Raw genomic sequence first — 17,246 nt, 5'->3', positions numbered from 1 at the left:
TCAGTCACATGTTGACTTAAATAAGTCTTTAGGCTTTATACAACAGTTTAAATAAATTTGAAAGACTTTTAATCTACTTTCTGATCTATGTAGTTTCATTAAGATGTCTCATACTATTGAGCTTTTGGAATTTTGTGTAGCTATTGTGGCTAAACAAGTGGTCAGTGCAACACTGAACATTCAAAAACCAAAATTATAAAAGGATGTGCAGTGTCTTCCAGCTCAATTCATTCAGTGATAAGACAAAAAGGGATACCTTTCTTTGTACCTTTGAAAATCTTTTCCTGTCCATTCTTTTCCTATGGAAAAGAATCTTTGTTTTCAGTAAGCCTGCAAAAGCTATTCTATTTTAGGCAACTTCTGCCTAACACATATAGTTTTAGTTAATATCAGGACAACTGCACAGTTTAAAATTATTGGCTTGGTCCATTCTCCATTCCGTATGAATCATATCTAGTCCTGTCCTCAACAATCAAAGGAAAAAACTGGGCTGAGAAATCTACCTCTACCCAAAGGAAGGTTGTAGCAAGGTGGGGGTTGGCCTCTTCTCCCAGGCAACTAGTGACAGGATGAAAGTACACAGCCTCAAGATGCACCAGGCAGGTTCAGGTTCGACATCAGGAAGATTTTCTTCATGCCAAGGGTTGTCAAGTATTAGAACAGGTTGCCAGTGAGGTGGTGGAGTCACCATCCCCGGAGGAGTTCAAGAAACAACTGGACACAGCACTTCTTGACATGGTGGTGATTGGTCAAAAGATGGACTTGATGATTTTGGAAGTCTATTCCAACCTAAATGTTTCTATTATTATGTGAGTCTGTGATCTATTATTGCTCACTCGTCTTTAGAGTCAGTCATAGGAACTCAGTCTTGTTCGCATCTCATTTATCAGATTACTGTTCCACATCAGTTGGCCCTTATGGCTCATAGAGAAGCAGCCCAAAAGCCAGGTCTTCTTTTCTCCAGTGTCACCTAATGAGGAAATTCATTTAAACAGCATGCCTGTGTCTGATCTCCAGTCAAGGCAGTAAGGTTTTTCAAACCAAACCAAAACCTGGAAACTGAAGACTGAAGAGAGAGGGATGTTTCCCTGGCTCCTGGCCAGCAGAGCTCTGAGTGATAGTGGACCACGGTGGCACAAGAATGAAGGGCTGATTACCTTTCCCCTGCTCATCTGGAACACTGCAGATGGGATGCTGGTTGCCACAAACACTGCCAAGGGCAGGCTTCCTGCAGCTGGGTGTGCAAACTTAACTTGCTGGAAAATAAACAGTATTTATGCATACATGGAAATAAACGTATTCACTATGCACTTCTGGGTTATTAGAGACTATTTATTGTCATCTCATGTGTAAGAGTACCTGCTTTCCTTGGAAGGAATTCAACACTTGAAAGGGAAAAAAAAAGATCAGTAGAGTGCAGAAAACTCTGTTTAAGTACTGTCATGCTGTGAATTACATTGCATAAAGAAACCGATAAAATAATACATAACAGTTATTGAATTGCATGAAAGAAAAACAAATTAATTGTTTTTTCCAGTCACTTAAAATATAAGCAGTTTCTTTTTTTTTCTGTTAGAAATTAAATGGCACGTTTCTCCAACAATTTTCTGCCTTCAAATACTAAGCGTGATTGGTTTAAATTCAAAGGTGAATAGTAAGAGTTGGAACCATCTGACAAAAGATAAGTTAATTCTTTAATCAAAACTTTAATTAGTTTGCATGGAATTTACTTTATCTTTTCTCTACTGAAGATGTTATTAGATTATTTTTGTATTTTAGTTTATCCCCTTTATTTTAGATATAGTGCGGTTTTTTTCAATAGTGATGCCAGCTGTCATGCATAATATAATGTACGTAGAACATCCATTAATATTTTTCTGGGTGTGACTATGTGTTCAATTAATTTTAGATAAATTGTAATATAATCATCTTATATGAACAGGTTTGATTTTCAATTTAAAAAATTTTGTCAGTTGCTAGGAGGATTTCATCACATAAAAAAAAGAAAAACAATAATGTCTAGAAAAGCTCATACAGTGATTAAAACACACACAGAAGTCTCTGGAAAACAGGGATGAAATTCTTAGTCTTTCTGGGTTACTGTGAGAAATCAACCATATTTTTCCTTAACTCTGTATTTTTTCCACGTTAAGGTCATGGATGACATCCAGCAATGAACAGTAATATGCTAGCACAATGAGTGTAGTTTTTTCTTTTTTACATACGAGTGCACCTGTAAAAGTAACATGTGGATATCAGGACATAATTTTAATCAAGATTTCTATTATAACTACCTCAAGTAATTTAGGACTAAATTTTCTGGGCCCATAATCCAGAGGTCGATGGATTGAAACCATCCTCTGCTACCACCTTGAGAGAAGCAGGATGGCTGGACACGGCCCAGCACTCTCCCCACACGCATGGCAGATAACAGCAGTCACTGCAGGCCTCAGCTCTAGATAAGCCAGACCGAGACAGGGACCCACCATTCTTGAATCTCACCGGAAAGGAAGAGCACAAGGTCCCTCCTGCTGGCTTTATTTATACCTCAAGTTACGTAAAGGAATAGCATGGAATACTTCCGTGATCACCTTCCTAGCTCCTTCCTGGTTACAAGCTGGTCTCCAGGAAGGCCTGGAGTGAAACCATCACATTCTGACATAAGAAAATATGCCTCCAGGTTACTTCCCCAGTGCACATTTTCTGTCTCTCCCAGATATTCTGTTAACGAATTTGAGAAATGGAAGTGGCATCTTATGAAAGAATAGGTTTATTTAGGGAGTTTTCTTTATAGTACACAGTTCCTCTTCTGCAAAAAACCTACCAAATCATTGATGTTAGAAAGTCTGTTGTTCAACACTGCTTTTGCAATACCAACTAGCATTATATCTGAGGTTTTGATACTAAATTATATTTCCCAAAATATATTGGGTTTTGTTTTTAGCCAGTGAAACAATCATCTTTGGGCATCCCTTGCTTTGACTGAACCATACTATAAAAGGTATGATGCTATCAGTTTTAGTATGACTGCACTAAATAGGAGCCTTATTTGGTGTCCTCTTTAGTAACCTGTTGACTTTTGTTTGTTCTTCACTCTTTCACCTTTCTCTTTGTCATATTTGTTTTTTCTTTCTTTTTCTTTTCCATACATTTATCTTTCTCAGTTCTGCAACTACCTAGAACTACTGATTTTTCTTTCTATTTGGGGCATTTTACATATGTTAGTCATTTGTTGTTTGCCCATTTTTTTATCTCTAAAACTGTTTTTCCTAGGTCCTACTTTTGCTTCACTACCAATTACTGGCCATATGTGAACAATCAATAGCCTTGTACCTTCTTACAAACACACTTTAAAGGCCTCCACTCTCTGCCTTATACTCTTTCATGCAGCAGCCTTTAGGGTCATAATTAGTTCATTCTATACAGTACAAATACTGTTTTTTCCTGTCTATGTCTTATTAAGAATAACTATAACAACACAATTCATAAAATTAAGGAAGACTAAAACAAATGAAGCAAGATACAGAAGAAATTCTTTACTATGAAAGAAATTGTTTACTATAAGGATAACTGGAGGCATTGGAGGCACTGGAACAGGTTGCCCAGAGAAGTTGTGGATGCCCCATCCCTGGCAGTGTTCAAGACTAGGTTGGATGGGGTCTTGAGTAACCTGGTCTAGTGGAAGGCTTCCCTGCCCATGGCAGGGGGGTTGGAACTAGATGGTCGGTAAGATCATTTCCAACCCAAATCATTCTATGATTCTGTGGATCTAAGATCCAGCTGGCCACTAGACAAGTCCTGAGGCCTCTGCTGTTACCTTGACAACTAAGTTGTGGCTCGATTCTAGCAATGGCAATGTCATATGTTACAAGATAAAAATTGTGTGAACAATTTCCCTTGCATTTCTGTGTGTTTCACCTTGGCATAACTGAGTGCAGACAATAAAAAATACTGCGCCATTAAGATGGCTACAGGACCTGAAGTTAGAACAAAGGTGGATTCATGCCAGATGCCAAGGAGGAGTTTTGGCAAGTGAATAAAGTTTTCTCATCTTCTATGACCACCTGTTGTGGTCCAATTAACAGTGGACAGCAGAGTATGTTTTCCTTATGTAACCAGTGTAGTGTGAACAAGAACCAAGCGCCATTACCACTATATATTTTGTCTTTCTTCTAATAAAGAGGACATTTTGCCTGATCACATTGATGTAAGAGCATCTGTCCGTTCCATTCCATCGATAGTCATATGTACTGGGCTTCAGGGCTGCGGTGGTGATAGTGGGGACATTACACCACTGCTTGACTCTCTTCACTTAAATAGTAAATTGCCCAGATCAATCTGCTTGCCCAGATCTGAGGAGTCTTGAGGTAGGAGGGAAAATGTGTTGAATCCAGAGTGATGTTTTTGAAGATGTTTATACAACTTTTATAAGAAGAATTTTTTTTCCCTTGTCACTTTTATAGCCAGGCAAAAAGTGGAATTGAATAGGTTATTTGCTCTGGTAGCAGTAGAGCAGCAACTTACACCCAGTCATACAGGTAACCTTATGAACCTCCAAGAACAGGACATACACATATCACTTGATGACGATTCTACAGAGCCCAGCTGCCTCAGGGTGGCTGTCACAGGATTGTATCTGGCTCACAGAATTCTCTTGATGTTTTCCCTGGAAAGACACATAGAAGGCTACAGGATGAGCATATTTATTCTGCAAGTCTTCTAACAATCCATGGGTGCTTTACATTATGTCTGGATACCAGAAGGCAGTTAATGTTGACCATTAACTACCTTGTACTGACCCTAATTACTTAGTTCTGATTAAAGCACAATTGAATCCAAAAACGTTCAATCCTTATTTGCATGCATGAGAAGCAACCAGAATTTCACTGGTATTTTATTCTAGTACTGATTACCATTAGATTTAGAAGTTTATATTAAATATTTTATTTAAAGTTTTGTCTTCAACTTCGAGCTATTGCATCTCATTACCTTTTCTACATGAAATGAAAAATCCTCTTGCTACCCAAGTATTTTCTCTTTGTAAAGATATTTACACACTGTAATCAAGTCACTTCTTGTTTTTGTTTCTTCTAAATGAAACAGATGGAGCTCTTTAAGCCTTTGCCGATAGCATGCTTTCTTCAGTTGTTGAATAAATTGTGTAGCTTTTCCTGCATGCTTCCCACTTTTTTTTAAAATATGGAACATTGTAATCAATGTTTTATGCAGAGGTACTTTACACATCAATATTTCTTTTTTGTTTTATTTAAATACATCTGAGAATTATTTTTTTCTCACAGCACTGCAGTGAGGCTCATATGCTGAGATCTTCAGTAGTCCTTTTCAGATCACTTTTTTTGTTTCCTCACATGGAGTTCAGCTGCAGTTCAGTAGCTATAACCTGCACATTTTTTTCTGTGCTTGTATCTGGCAACTGCAAGTGACCAGAAGTGACCTGCAGTACATTAAAAAATGTACTGTTCAGCTAAACAAAAGTTATCACAAGATTTCAGTTGGTGCATAGGCTTCCTCTCCTGTGGAAGGGAGATAAGGAAAGGAAGTGAGAGTGGAAATGAAGAGCCTATTTAAAAGTCAGTGTTGAACTAATAGAGTAAGGGGTTTTCACATTTACCTACAGGACAAGAGACTACGGGAAGTATGAAGTGGGTCATCTGTCTCATTATGTTTTTTTCATTAGAGGGACTTGAGGGGTGAATTCAGATTGAATGTGCCAAAAGCTGTACTGTTTTCTTTGTAAGAGCAGGACTTTCCATTTATCCTTATGTAATTTTAACCATGTGCACTTATGGTGTGCACGAAGAACATTTTTGTCTCTACCTGCTAGAGTTAGTACTTTCATCCTCTGTTTCTCTTGCCTACTGCATGCCTAGATTCACATCTATGACTATTCTATCCATATGACTAATGCAGAAACGTGTTTTGATAGAGAAGTAGAATGGAGACACAAGTTTGGATAGAAGCACTAGGTTCCAAAGTCAGAGCTCAGTTGTTACACACCAAGTAACTTAGATCTTTACCATAAGGCAAAGAAAGTTTCCAGATAATCCAACTCATTACACAAACATAATTCTCTGGACATTCTTCTGTGTTGTCAACAGTGTGTATGCCTTGTAAATGATATAATCACAACACTAGAATGAAACACTAGCTTTAATCTATTCCATGCTTATCCCAGCAGAAAACATATAATATACTATGTTGTTACCCACCTATGTATCTTCTCAAAGAAGTCTAACACATTCCTTATTTTCCTCAGGCGACCTTTCCAATGTGATATTATACTAACCATTAGGAGGAGTTCCTTATTGTCTAATCTTTCACTGCAGTTTAAATGCATTACTTCTTACCCTGTCTGCTGCTAACACAGAGAACAGATGACTTTTGCAAAAGTACTTTCTTATTTTATGATTGTCATCAAATTTCTATTTAAATTTTCCTTATTTAGGCTTCACAGCCTCATTCATTTTGTTCATCCTAAGAAATGATGCCTTTAAACTCTTTGTCATGCCTGTCATGCTCACATGGACCATCACTTAGTCCACATTTTTCTTGAGTGCAAGTCACTGCACAATGCAAAACACTCCAAATGCAGTTTTACTCCAGCTAGATAAGAATGGAAGGATTACTTTATGATTCTAACTGGATATGTTCCTTTTTATATATGCCAGCATACAATTTAATTTGAAACAAAATTCTGGGGTTTGTTCCTACTTAACTTGTGACTTTCTGTATGGTATCTTCTACTTATTCTTACTTATTACATTTATTATTTCAAACACAATCTATTTATAAATACTTCTAATCTTTTTGTCTTGCCATCAGTAAGCTTACTTTGCTGTCTACCATCCAGATTGCTGAAAAAAAAATTTAGTGGAACTAAATTGGAAGTAGACTTCTTTGAAAATCACCCTCCTCTCCTCTCCCTTTTCATGGATAGCTCTCACCCAAGTTCTTCATATTTCTTTCTTCATAGTCAGAGAGTACTTCTGCCTTCTACTTTGAATCAGATCCCAGAAAATGTCTGTTTGTAGTCACCTTTTCCACCATTGCATGAAAAAAATTGACAGTAACACATTCAAATATCCTTGAATTTCTGATTAATGATTCCTTTCAAAAATTATGGATTTGTAGTTAAATACGCTATCAGTTCAAGTCCTGTGTACTTAAGGATTCTGCTATTTCTTTTATTTATTTAAAATATTAAAAACAAAACCGAACCGAAACAATAGAAAAACCCACAAGTTCTAAATTAATGGACAATAGAGAGATGAGGGACTGGATTTTTTTTGGTATACCCAATGAGTTAATTGTTTTTATAAGACACCTATATTATTGTCTTCTAGATATCCCTCTCTGTCTTCTTTATGTTCTCCTATATTTTTGTTGTTTCACATTTGAATTAATTTGAATTACAGCTTTATTAAATCTCTTTTAAAGCAGAAATATGAAGAAACAGCTGAGTAAATTGTGATTTTCATTTTGGATTTGATAAATGGTTTCATTCATCTAAACATGGAAGCAACCTTGAGAAATATTTTTTCTTATTATTGTTACTGAGGTTATTAAATCTCTTAAACAGTTTTTTAAATGTGGCATGTAACCCTAGTAATTATGGTGTTGAGAGGCAGTGCTAGAATACACAAAGAATGTATTTGCAAATGCTGTTCATACTTATTCTTTTAAAATATTTAATTCATTAACTATCAGCTATGATCTATGAATATCTCTACTTTTAGGCCCGTCAAGCAGAAATAAAATAGTGTTTCCAACTTGGAAAATTTAAATTATGCAGTTGTCACTTGCACTGTGAAGTAGCTTTTCTGCTTTCTCAGCATGATTTATAGTTTTAATGTTTAATTTTCTTTTCTGTCAGACAAAAACTGTTCCACAGATATTGATGAATGTTCGCTCAAGCCCTGCAAAAACGGAGGCCATTGCCATGATTTGATTGGTGAATTTTACTGTAGCTGTTTGCCAGGTAAGAAGTCATATGATATTTATTTGAGAAATGTACTGTGGTATTCAAGAAAGAAATAGAGTTTTTCATAAGAATACAACTAAGTAGTAATTTATTTTGCTTGAAAAGAGAGGACTGAGCAGTTATGCTTTAAGCATATACTACAATTGCTATTCAGATGGTGTCAGCAGAATTTGTTTCCAGAATATAAACTGTGTACCAGAAGTCCTGGCTTCCAAACTGAGGAACAGAGAGCCTTAGAAATCAAAGAACTCTGTCAGTGGTATTCATCCCATAACTTTTGAGCAATTCTGAATTTATAAATATTTGCAAAAGTTAATTTTCTTCCTACCATGGAGGTATCATGACTTTGTTTCCATATTTTCTACTAGCAAAAGTTATTTTTAAAATTTCAAAAAAAAAATTGTGGACAAGTTATACAGTATTTTTCGTAAGGTTTGCTGTGGTGGATTGACCCTGGCTGGAAGCTGGGTGCAGTCAGTTTATCACACATTGTTTCTGCCACTCCTTCTTCCTCAGTGGGAGGACTCCTCACACTCTTCCCCTGCTCCAGTTTGGGATCACTCCCACATGAGACAGTTCTCCAATGTGAGCCCTTCACATGCGCTGCAGTTCTTGACAAACTACTCCAACATGGGTTCCCCCCCAGGGTCACAAACCCTACCAGGTAACCTGCTCCAGCATGGGCTCCTGTCTCCTTGGGGCCACAGATCCTGCTGGAAGCCTCACCTACTTCAGGCTTCCCATGCGGTCACAGCCTCCTTGGGCATCCACCTGCTTTGTCATGGGGTCCTCCATGGGCTGCAAGGGGATCTCTGCTTCTCCGTGGACCTCCATGGGCTGTAGGAGAATCTCTGCCCTGCAGCACCTCCGCTCTCTCCTTGTCCTCCTACTTTGGTATCTAAAGAGCTGTTTCTCTCACATATTCTTATGTTGTTGCCTGGCTGCAACTTCTTAGTTGGGTTTTTTTACCCCATCTTAACTTTGTTATCCCAGAGGTGCTACCACTGTTCCTGATGAGCTCGACCTTGGCCAGCAGTGGGTCCATCATGGACCTTGCTGACATTGTCTCCATCAGACATCTGGGAAACTTCTGGCAGCTTCAAATTTAAATATATGATACTTGTATAGTATGATTAATTATTGATTCCCACCCCCCGCTTTCTTTATTGTGGATCAACTGGTTATGAGTTGAATGGAAAACAGCAAGCAAAACATGATAGTACTTTTTCAGTTGCAGTTTTTTAAATCTCTTAGGTCATGTAAGCATTGCATTGCATTAAACCTTGTTCTATAATGTCAAGTTAGCAATGTAAAAGCACAGTGATCAAACTTTTATTTAGACAGAAATATTTACTTCAAATGGATAATAAAAAGAAGTGGTTTATAATTATGTCCCTATAAGAGCTATACGTGTTTTTTTGCAAGAGATTTTAAAATGTATACAAGCTATTTCAAGCCTAAGGTACAAATAACTTGACAGTTATTGATGTGTGAAACACAGAAACTCACAGCCATCACTGCCACTAAATAATAGCGTATGAACATGAAAATACATTGAATATATTCATAAATACTTATAGATATTATTATATATAGAAGTGCGTGTATATGTGTAATATACATACATGTATATATGCATACAACTTTTTTAAGACCTGAGAATCTCACAATAGATGTTCAGGATGCAAAATATGAAAGGGATTTTTTATTATTATTAATTACTTTGGCTAAATTTTAAGATCGAATTCTTACCTGTTGTAATAGGTTAGTTTTACTTTTTCGGTTACAAATGCTGTGACTGTATTTCATTAGTCTTTCCATTGTGGATAAAACAAGTGTCACATCTCATTTTGTCTACATATTTTGCCTGCTGAAATCACAAACACAAAAAGTATGAAAACATCTGTCTGTTTTACTTAAAAAGTGAGATCTTATTCATGAAAGGCTATAAGAAGTGCACATATGAAATCTCAGACTACAAACATTTTCTATTAATATTTTTGAACACTTGTTAGATACAATCTTTGTGAAGAATTAACCCATCTACAAAATAAAGGATGAAAATTCATTATTTAGACAGTATTTAGGGATTACAGGAAGGCAGTAGAACACCTGAAGGGCAGTACAAAGGGATTCCAAACAGTAAGTAAGCTTTGTTAGGAACCCAGCTTAGATGCCTCTATGCAAACACATGCAGCGTGGGGAATATACAAGAGGAGCTGGAGATGTGTGCATGCCTGCATGGTTATGGTATTATTGCCATCACAGAGACGTGGTGGAATGAATCCTATGACCGGAGTGTTGGAATGGAAGGATACAGGCTCTTTAGGAAGGATAGACACAGCAGATGAAGAGGCAGTGTTTACCCTCTCTGTCAATGACCAGCTGGAGTGCCAGGAGCTCTGTCTGTGGATGGATGAGAAGTTGTAAGAGACTGAAATGGTTTACGGATTAAACATGAAGATCACCAAAGCCCAGTCCCCAGCTGAACATACCTCCTGGATTTCAGGGCTTTGAACTGTGAGTTAAGCCTCCTGACAGGAACTTGAGATAAGATAAAGGTGGTGGTACTATTGTCTAGTCATCTCAGGTTTAAGGTGAAGTAGACAAGGCTGGAAGGAGGCCATAGCCCACAAACTTATTTGCATACTGTCCCCCTCCTGTGAGAGACTGGACTACCTCTCTTTTTCTGCTCTTAAACAGTTCTAGGCTGGATGCATAATTTTTGTCTTTTACAAAACATTACATCTACTACACAGCTTCTTTCCCATCCCTGTTTGTTCCTCAGTGATGTATTATCCCTGCTACACCTAACTGAATACATAAATATTTTTCTTTTCAGTGGGATTAGTGGATGATTAGCATGATTGCTAAAGTAGACTGATTTTGAAGCAGAAAATCCTATCAGTTGAGATGCTTGGATTGATGGATTCAACCTAAAATCAATTTTCCTTCAACTTGATACACTGAATCAAAGGAGCAGTGCTTCTGATTAAGAGTAAACTCACACACAGAAAAATTGTAAATCAAATTCTTCCTTTTTTGGAAGGTGGTGTTGTTATTAAAGTTTACTGTACCATGAAATAAGACTGTACTTTCTTTCAAACCTTTCTGGCAACCCTTATTATGAAGTAGACACTTATACATAAAGTTTTTAATCCAGGAAGAGACCTTACAAAAAGTGTTCATGCTGTGACTCAAAAATTAAAGGGAATAATCAAGATTACAGATGGGAAATGCTTACAAAATCATTCAGTTCTTCATGCTGCCACTGCACAATCATACTCAATATAAACATTGTAATGATTTTTTTTGTTTGATTTCAAAGTTGCTTGGTAAGAAAGTGTAGCATTTTTTACATGCTGCTCCACTTGCCAAAAAGATTGCCTGATGCCTAGTTTAAAATTCCAATTATCAATTTCTTGCTCCAAGTCACAATTCACTTATACAATTTATAAGTCATATGTTTTTCTTATACCTGACATCCTAACTTGTACTAGAATAGCATTCTTTCTAAACAAGTCCATCTCATCAGTTGTAGAAAGTTTGTTCAGCAAACTAACATAGAAGATACTTTGAGTATTCATATAGCAAAAGAGTGCGGAACTGATTGTAGCAGCACTTAGTGGAATCAATATTTTAGGGAAATAAAAGTCAATACGTTCATGTCATGTTAGCTCTTTTTCAAAGTCTTAATACTGAAACTTCTGTGGGCAGTCACATCCATGAGGTATCAGTGTTGACTCTTCATCCAGGATGAGGGCTGAGGCCACTTAAAGTCAGAGATGCTGGAGAGGCAGAGGTTATACAGCTGCATCCCCAGGACCTGCCACTTAACTGACTCCTGAAGAAGCAGTATCTGGAAGCAGTGAATGACATGAAAAATCATTAGGGGTCCTTCCTGGGAGTTCTCCTTACACTTATAGTTCATCCATAGCATCATTATTTCTCTGATATTCATGAAATGTTAAATATATTTTTAGTAACTCTAGTAATTCTTCTGTGTTTTTGAGATTATTGGTATATTTAGATATTTTTCTGACAGCAATCTTCCTAAACATGTCCAATCATTTGCTACCATTGAGGATCTGATTGTTTACTTCACTTTTTCATTGAATCCTTTACAAAATTAGTTAAACTTTATCTGTTTGTTGCATTATGTGTAACAGTTTAGTCATAGAAGACCTAGCAAAAAAAGGCAACAATTCTAAAATTGGCACAAGTTGAACGCTCCCTTTTATAAAAAAAAAAATCAAAAATATTCTAAAATATTTTTAACATAAGGAAGTAGAAAAAATAATCTTCCAAGGTCATTCTTTTTCTTTTCACACTGCAACACAGTGGTAAACCTGTCTTTCCTCTCTCCTCTCCAGTAACATTTACAGCACACTATTTAAGCCTAGTACAGGAAAAGGTGACATTTAGTTTATTTTCCTAAAATGTATGAAATAACATATTAAAAACAATATTATGTCTTCACGAAATTTATACATGACTATAGGAGGATGGTTACTAGAATGTTGTGAAAGTGTCAGCAAAGACATCAAAAAGAAATTACATGTGATAATGCAACAGAGTACTACTGATCAGTCCTCCTAGCCTCATTCTAAGAGAATGACAGAGGGAAAATGACATCAAGACTAAGCAAAAAATGCTCTATTTGAGCACCTAGAGCAGAATCTAGAAAGCAAATATGAAACCTACCCTTTCTACTAAGAACACTGCCCATTGGTAGGCTTGGATCCTACAAATGTGAAAAAAGTTGTCTACATTTACCTTCAGTATCTAATTTCTTTGTCGCTGTTTCATTAAGGGAAAAAATGACCCACTATTATTCATTATCTGGAATTGAGAGAAATATAATTAAAGAGTCTCTTTGCAGTATCAGAAGACAAAGTCTGGAAAATACTAAAAATCCTGAGTCTTTAATCGGTATTCCTCCCAAACAAAGAATTGATTGGGTCTGTGTACTGGGTCTGGCTCAGATGGAACTAATTTTCTTCACAAAAGCTCTTACAGTGCTGTGTTTTAGATTTGTGACTGGAGCAGTGTTACTAACACAGGAATGTTACTGTGCGGCATTTGTATATTATTGAGGCCATCTCTGTTACTCATTTTGCCCTTCCAGTGAGTAGGCTGGAGTGGACAAGAAGCTGGGAGTGGACATCACTGACCCCAATAGACCAAAAAGATATCCCATTATCCCATATACATTATAGCCAGCAATAAAAGCCTGGAGATATTTTTTGTAATGCAGCTGTTGCTCAGAGACCATGTGGGCACTGGTGGGAGGTGGAGAGTGACTGCTTTTGCATCACTTAGTGTATGTTAAATTTTTTTTTTTTTAACTCACAAAATTGTCCTTATCGTGTCCGACCAGTTTTCTCACTTTTGCCTTTCCAATTCTCTATATAAATCAAATTTCAAGATATACATTCCTTTCTTTACTTTTGTTATTAGAATTTTGTTACTAATTTCATTGGTAGAAGAGAAAGATGACAGTGCAATGGAGTTTTAAGTTTCCTTGCTTGTAATTGTCATACTTTTAGACTAATGCTTTTTGACATACATGCTTTAAGTTGTAATGTAAATCTTGATATACATGTTCCATGCAAATGAAAGTCTTTGAGATTTATGTGAATAAAAATGCTGCTAAAAAAGTACACATTAGGTCATTCCTCCAGTGATCATGTAATTGTGCAGACATTGCATATTCAAAGTGTGCACTATGATATAATACACAACTGCGTATTCTGTAATACACTGGCAACTGTACCTTTTTGATCATAATGTTCCCAGAACACAGCAAGAGTTATACTTCTAAACCTAATCTTCATTATCTGTTGAAAAGTGGACATAAAGGTATGAAGAGAAAATAAAACTCCCCAGTTTCTACTTCAGTGAGATTTCATTATATTACTCTTACACAAATAAACATTTAGTGAGTTTCTGCACTGAAAGACTGGAATATATATAATTTTGCTAAATTAGGAAGTAAAACAAAATTCTATGATTAAAAACAATTATCGAAATACATATACTTTTTAATTACAGTTTTTACAAATGAAAAGAATCAAATGGAGAAGGAAGAAGAAAATTCACATGATGAGATTGAAAGCCATTCATTATACATTAACATATATTAGGCAGTGGAAATAAGCATGTAACAAAGTGTAGGAGAAGAAAAAAGACGAAATCCAAAAGCATCATATGAAAATAGGAAGCAAGAAAGGGCAAATGAAAAGAGCAATATAGTTTACAAAGTTCATGAAAAAGTCTGCTACAGGGCAGGTTATGATGAAGAAAGAGAAAGTAAACGTGGTTAAGAAAGGACATGGCAAATTTCTTACTGTTGTGAAAGGATACAAACTTATTAGATGTAGTAGCTTTACTAAGCTACTTTCTTTTTTATAATTCTAATTTTCTTCCTGTATTTTTATCTTTATCAGTGTGATGTTTCATGCCAGTAGTAACTGAAATTTTCCTGCAATAGAACAAGAAAACATTGCTGGCTTCCATTCTTTGTTTTCAAAAAAAAAATGTTGTCATTTGTGAGGCTAAAAATACAGAGGAAAAACCATTTGATTAATAGCTCATTTGCAATGTCAATTCAATCCTTCAACCCTAGCAGATGACTTAAAAAATTGACATTTTTCTGATAGAAAACCACTATTTATTTCAAAGTGGATAATAAGACACTGAGTTACTGTTAGTAAAAGCAGACACAAAACAGTGATGTCTTGAGAAATGCTGTAATAACCCATTACAAATCCCCCAGATGAGGAAATATCTCTATGACAGCTTTTAACTTGAGTCTATTACTTCTAAAACTACTGTAATGGCAATAACAGGATGGAAAGGAATAATCTCTTCTCTCAATATTAAACATTTTTAAAGACCTGTTATAAAACCATCATAGCTGTATTTCACAATTCATCAAGGTTATACTCTTTTAATAAAGGATTTAGTTCCCAAATTGTGACTAACTTTTAATTTATTACCTCTTATATTTGGCATCTCTACATTTTTCTTAATGGAATATGTTGCCATTTTTAAGTACCACTTGATGATAGAATAAGTCTATTCAAATTTAATAAGAAATTAATAAGATTTACATTGATGTAATCTCTGGTTCTCTGTCTTTTTATGATATTAGAAATGCAAATGACATTTGTTTTCAGAAACCATGTTCCAGAAAACGGCTACAGACACATAAAATTTTGGTCAATATACTTAAAATCATACTTTTTGTAAAGCAGTTAAAGTGATAGTCAAACTGCGGCCTTTTTCCAATATTAGAGTGATGTGTCTACTAAACATAATTTTTATATGATCAGTTTATATGTTTAACAATTGTTTAGTCCAAAACTTCTATTTCTGGAAAGCAGGTAACTAATAAGTGATTTTTCCATTACGTGTCTAAATATATCCAAATTCCTAATAGAGGATCTAAAGGTTTTTGACAATCTCTGATTTAAAAAAAAAAATAAAATAAAATTCTGAAGTGTATTTATATGAACAAAACTGAAGCACTCTTTATTCTACTGTCAATTTTTTGGGAATATTAACATTCTTTATTTTGGATAACATTTGTTCTTTTCCTTTGACATTTCCATACACTGATTTAATTCTTCATCTATACATTTGTTCCATCTTGATGCTATCCCACTCTTCTCTAAAATAACTTCCTTGTTTGACAACTCACTTTCAAACTAATCTTCTGGTCCTACAATGTACTGAAAAATAATTAACATTTGTTCAGTTTTTAATTTCTGTGGCTCTATTTGCATTAGTAAGGAGTAAAAACATTGTATCAAATTCCTGACATTGTCGGCTAAGAGAAATGCTTTACCAGACCTTTAGCAAAGTCTATACTGTTGCTTTATGGGTTTTAATCACCTACTTTTTTATTTTTTTTTTCCCTTTACTTCTCTGTTACTAGAAAAAATCTTTTTTTTTTTTTTCCCAGCTTTTCTGGTAGCATAGGGTGTTCTAATGGAATAAGAAACAAAGGATCATACTTGGATCTCATCTTTCAAATTTACAAAAGACAGACTAAAAATTATACAATGAATAACAAGGAATGGCTGTGTACTTTGTGTCCAATAAGTTGCTTATCATCAATTCTAAGAAATAGTTTAAACCCAAAATTTTACCAATTTAATATCATGAATGGCATGAACAGCAAGTTAATGTATGTTTATTTTTATTTTAATATTTTTCTTCCTAAATTCTACTTAAAAAACTTTTACACTCCTGAGGAAATGCGTGCCCAACTTCATGATGCACTTCAGAAACAATGGTTTCTCTTTTAAATAAAGTCATTGAACTTGCTTTCTGTAACAAATTAATTCATCTCTAAAATAAGAATATTAAACTAAACAGCTCTTTATTTGATCCAGTATCACATCACACTACAGGTGGCAACTCATCCTCTTATCTCCTTATTCTTGTCACATGAATTCTGAAAGGCAGGCAATTTCTCCAAGATATGACTGAGGAAGAATAGCAACACTGCTCACTGCTTGTGCTGAGTTTACTGGGATCTTCACTGATTTTTTTTTTTTTCAGAGATGTTAAACTGAAATTTTGTGTAATTCAGAAGTTAGGAAATTCATATTAATTATTGCTGTTGCTGTTTATATTTTTGTCATTGCTTTTGTTGCGGGTTTTTGTCTGTGTTTTTTCCTACAGACCTACTAGCAGCATTGCTTTTACCCCAATTCTAACTGGTTTTGTCTTCTTTGGAAACAAATATCTCAAATATTTATTTTTTAAAAGTTATCAAAGTAGCATCTGCAGTCACTCCTTTATAAAGGGAAAAGAGGAGTATGTCTCTGGAACTTAGCTTTACTTATATGCTGAAATTTTGCTTTTTTTAGATCCTGAAGTTATGTTTCATTACGTGATGTCATACTAGACTGATCTATGTACAAGATGATGCAACCAAAAAATTATACGGAAAAATCAAAACTATATTAAGCAATTTCTTACTCTCACTTTTTCATTATTTATAGCGGAATTTATAAATGTCATAGGCTTTGCATATCAATTACAGGAAGTAGTGTTCTATCCCAAAAGAAGCAACATCATCCCAAAAGAAGCAACAAACATTGACCACTTTGCATCTTCATGGTAAAATGAAAACCACTATTATTTCATGAGGTTTTTGTTGTTTGGTTTTTTTTACTTTTGCATCTACATTATTAGGCGGTTGTCAAACAGCATTAGGTCCTGTTCTAAT

The 17,246-nt window shown here is 35.4% G+C and overlaps 1 protein-coding gene across 1 annotated transcript in view; it reads left to right on the top strand.

The window, feature by feature from the left end:
• Positions 1-17,246, top strand: part of EYS (eyes shut homolog) — an 853,574-nt gene that overhangs the window by 275,504 nt on the left and 560,824 nt on the right. The window contains exon 15 of the mRNA XM_027644956.1: positions 7,895-7,999. Within this exon, the coding sequence (XP_027500757.1) occupies positions 7,895-7,999 (105 nt within the window). The remainder of the gene's footprint in view (positions 1-7,894; positions 8,000-17,246) is intronic.

This window comes from Corapipo altera, unplaced genomic scaffold (assembly GCF_003945725.1).
Source record: "Corapipo altera isolate COAL_440 unplaced genomic scaffold, ASM394572v1 2, whole genome shotgun sequence".
NCBI lineage: Eukaryota > Metazoa > Chordata > Aves > Passeriformes > Pipridae > Corapipo > Corapipo altera.
The sequence above is the reverse complement of the archived record's forward strand: the minus strand, read 5'-3'. Positions and strand labels throughout refer to the sequence as shown.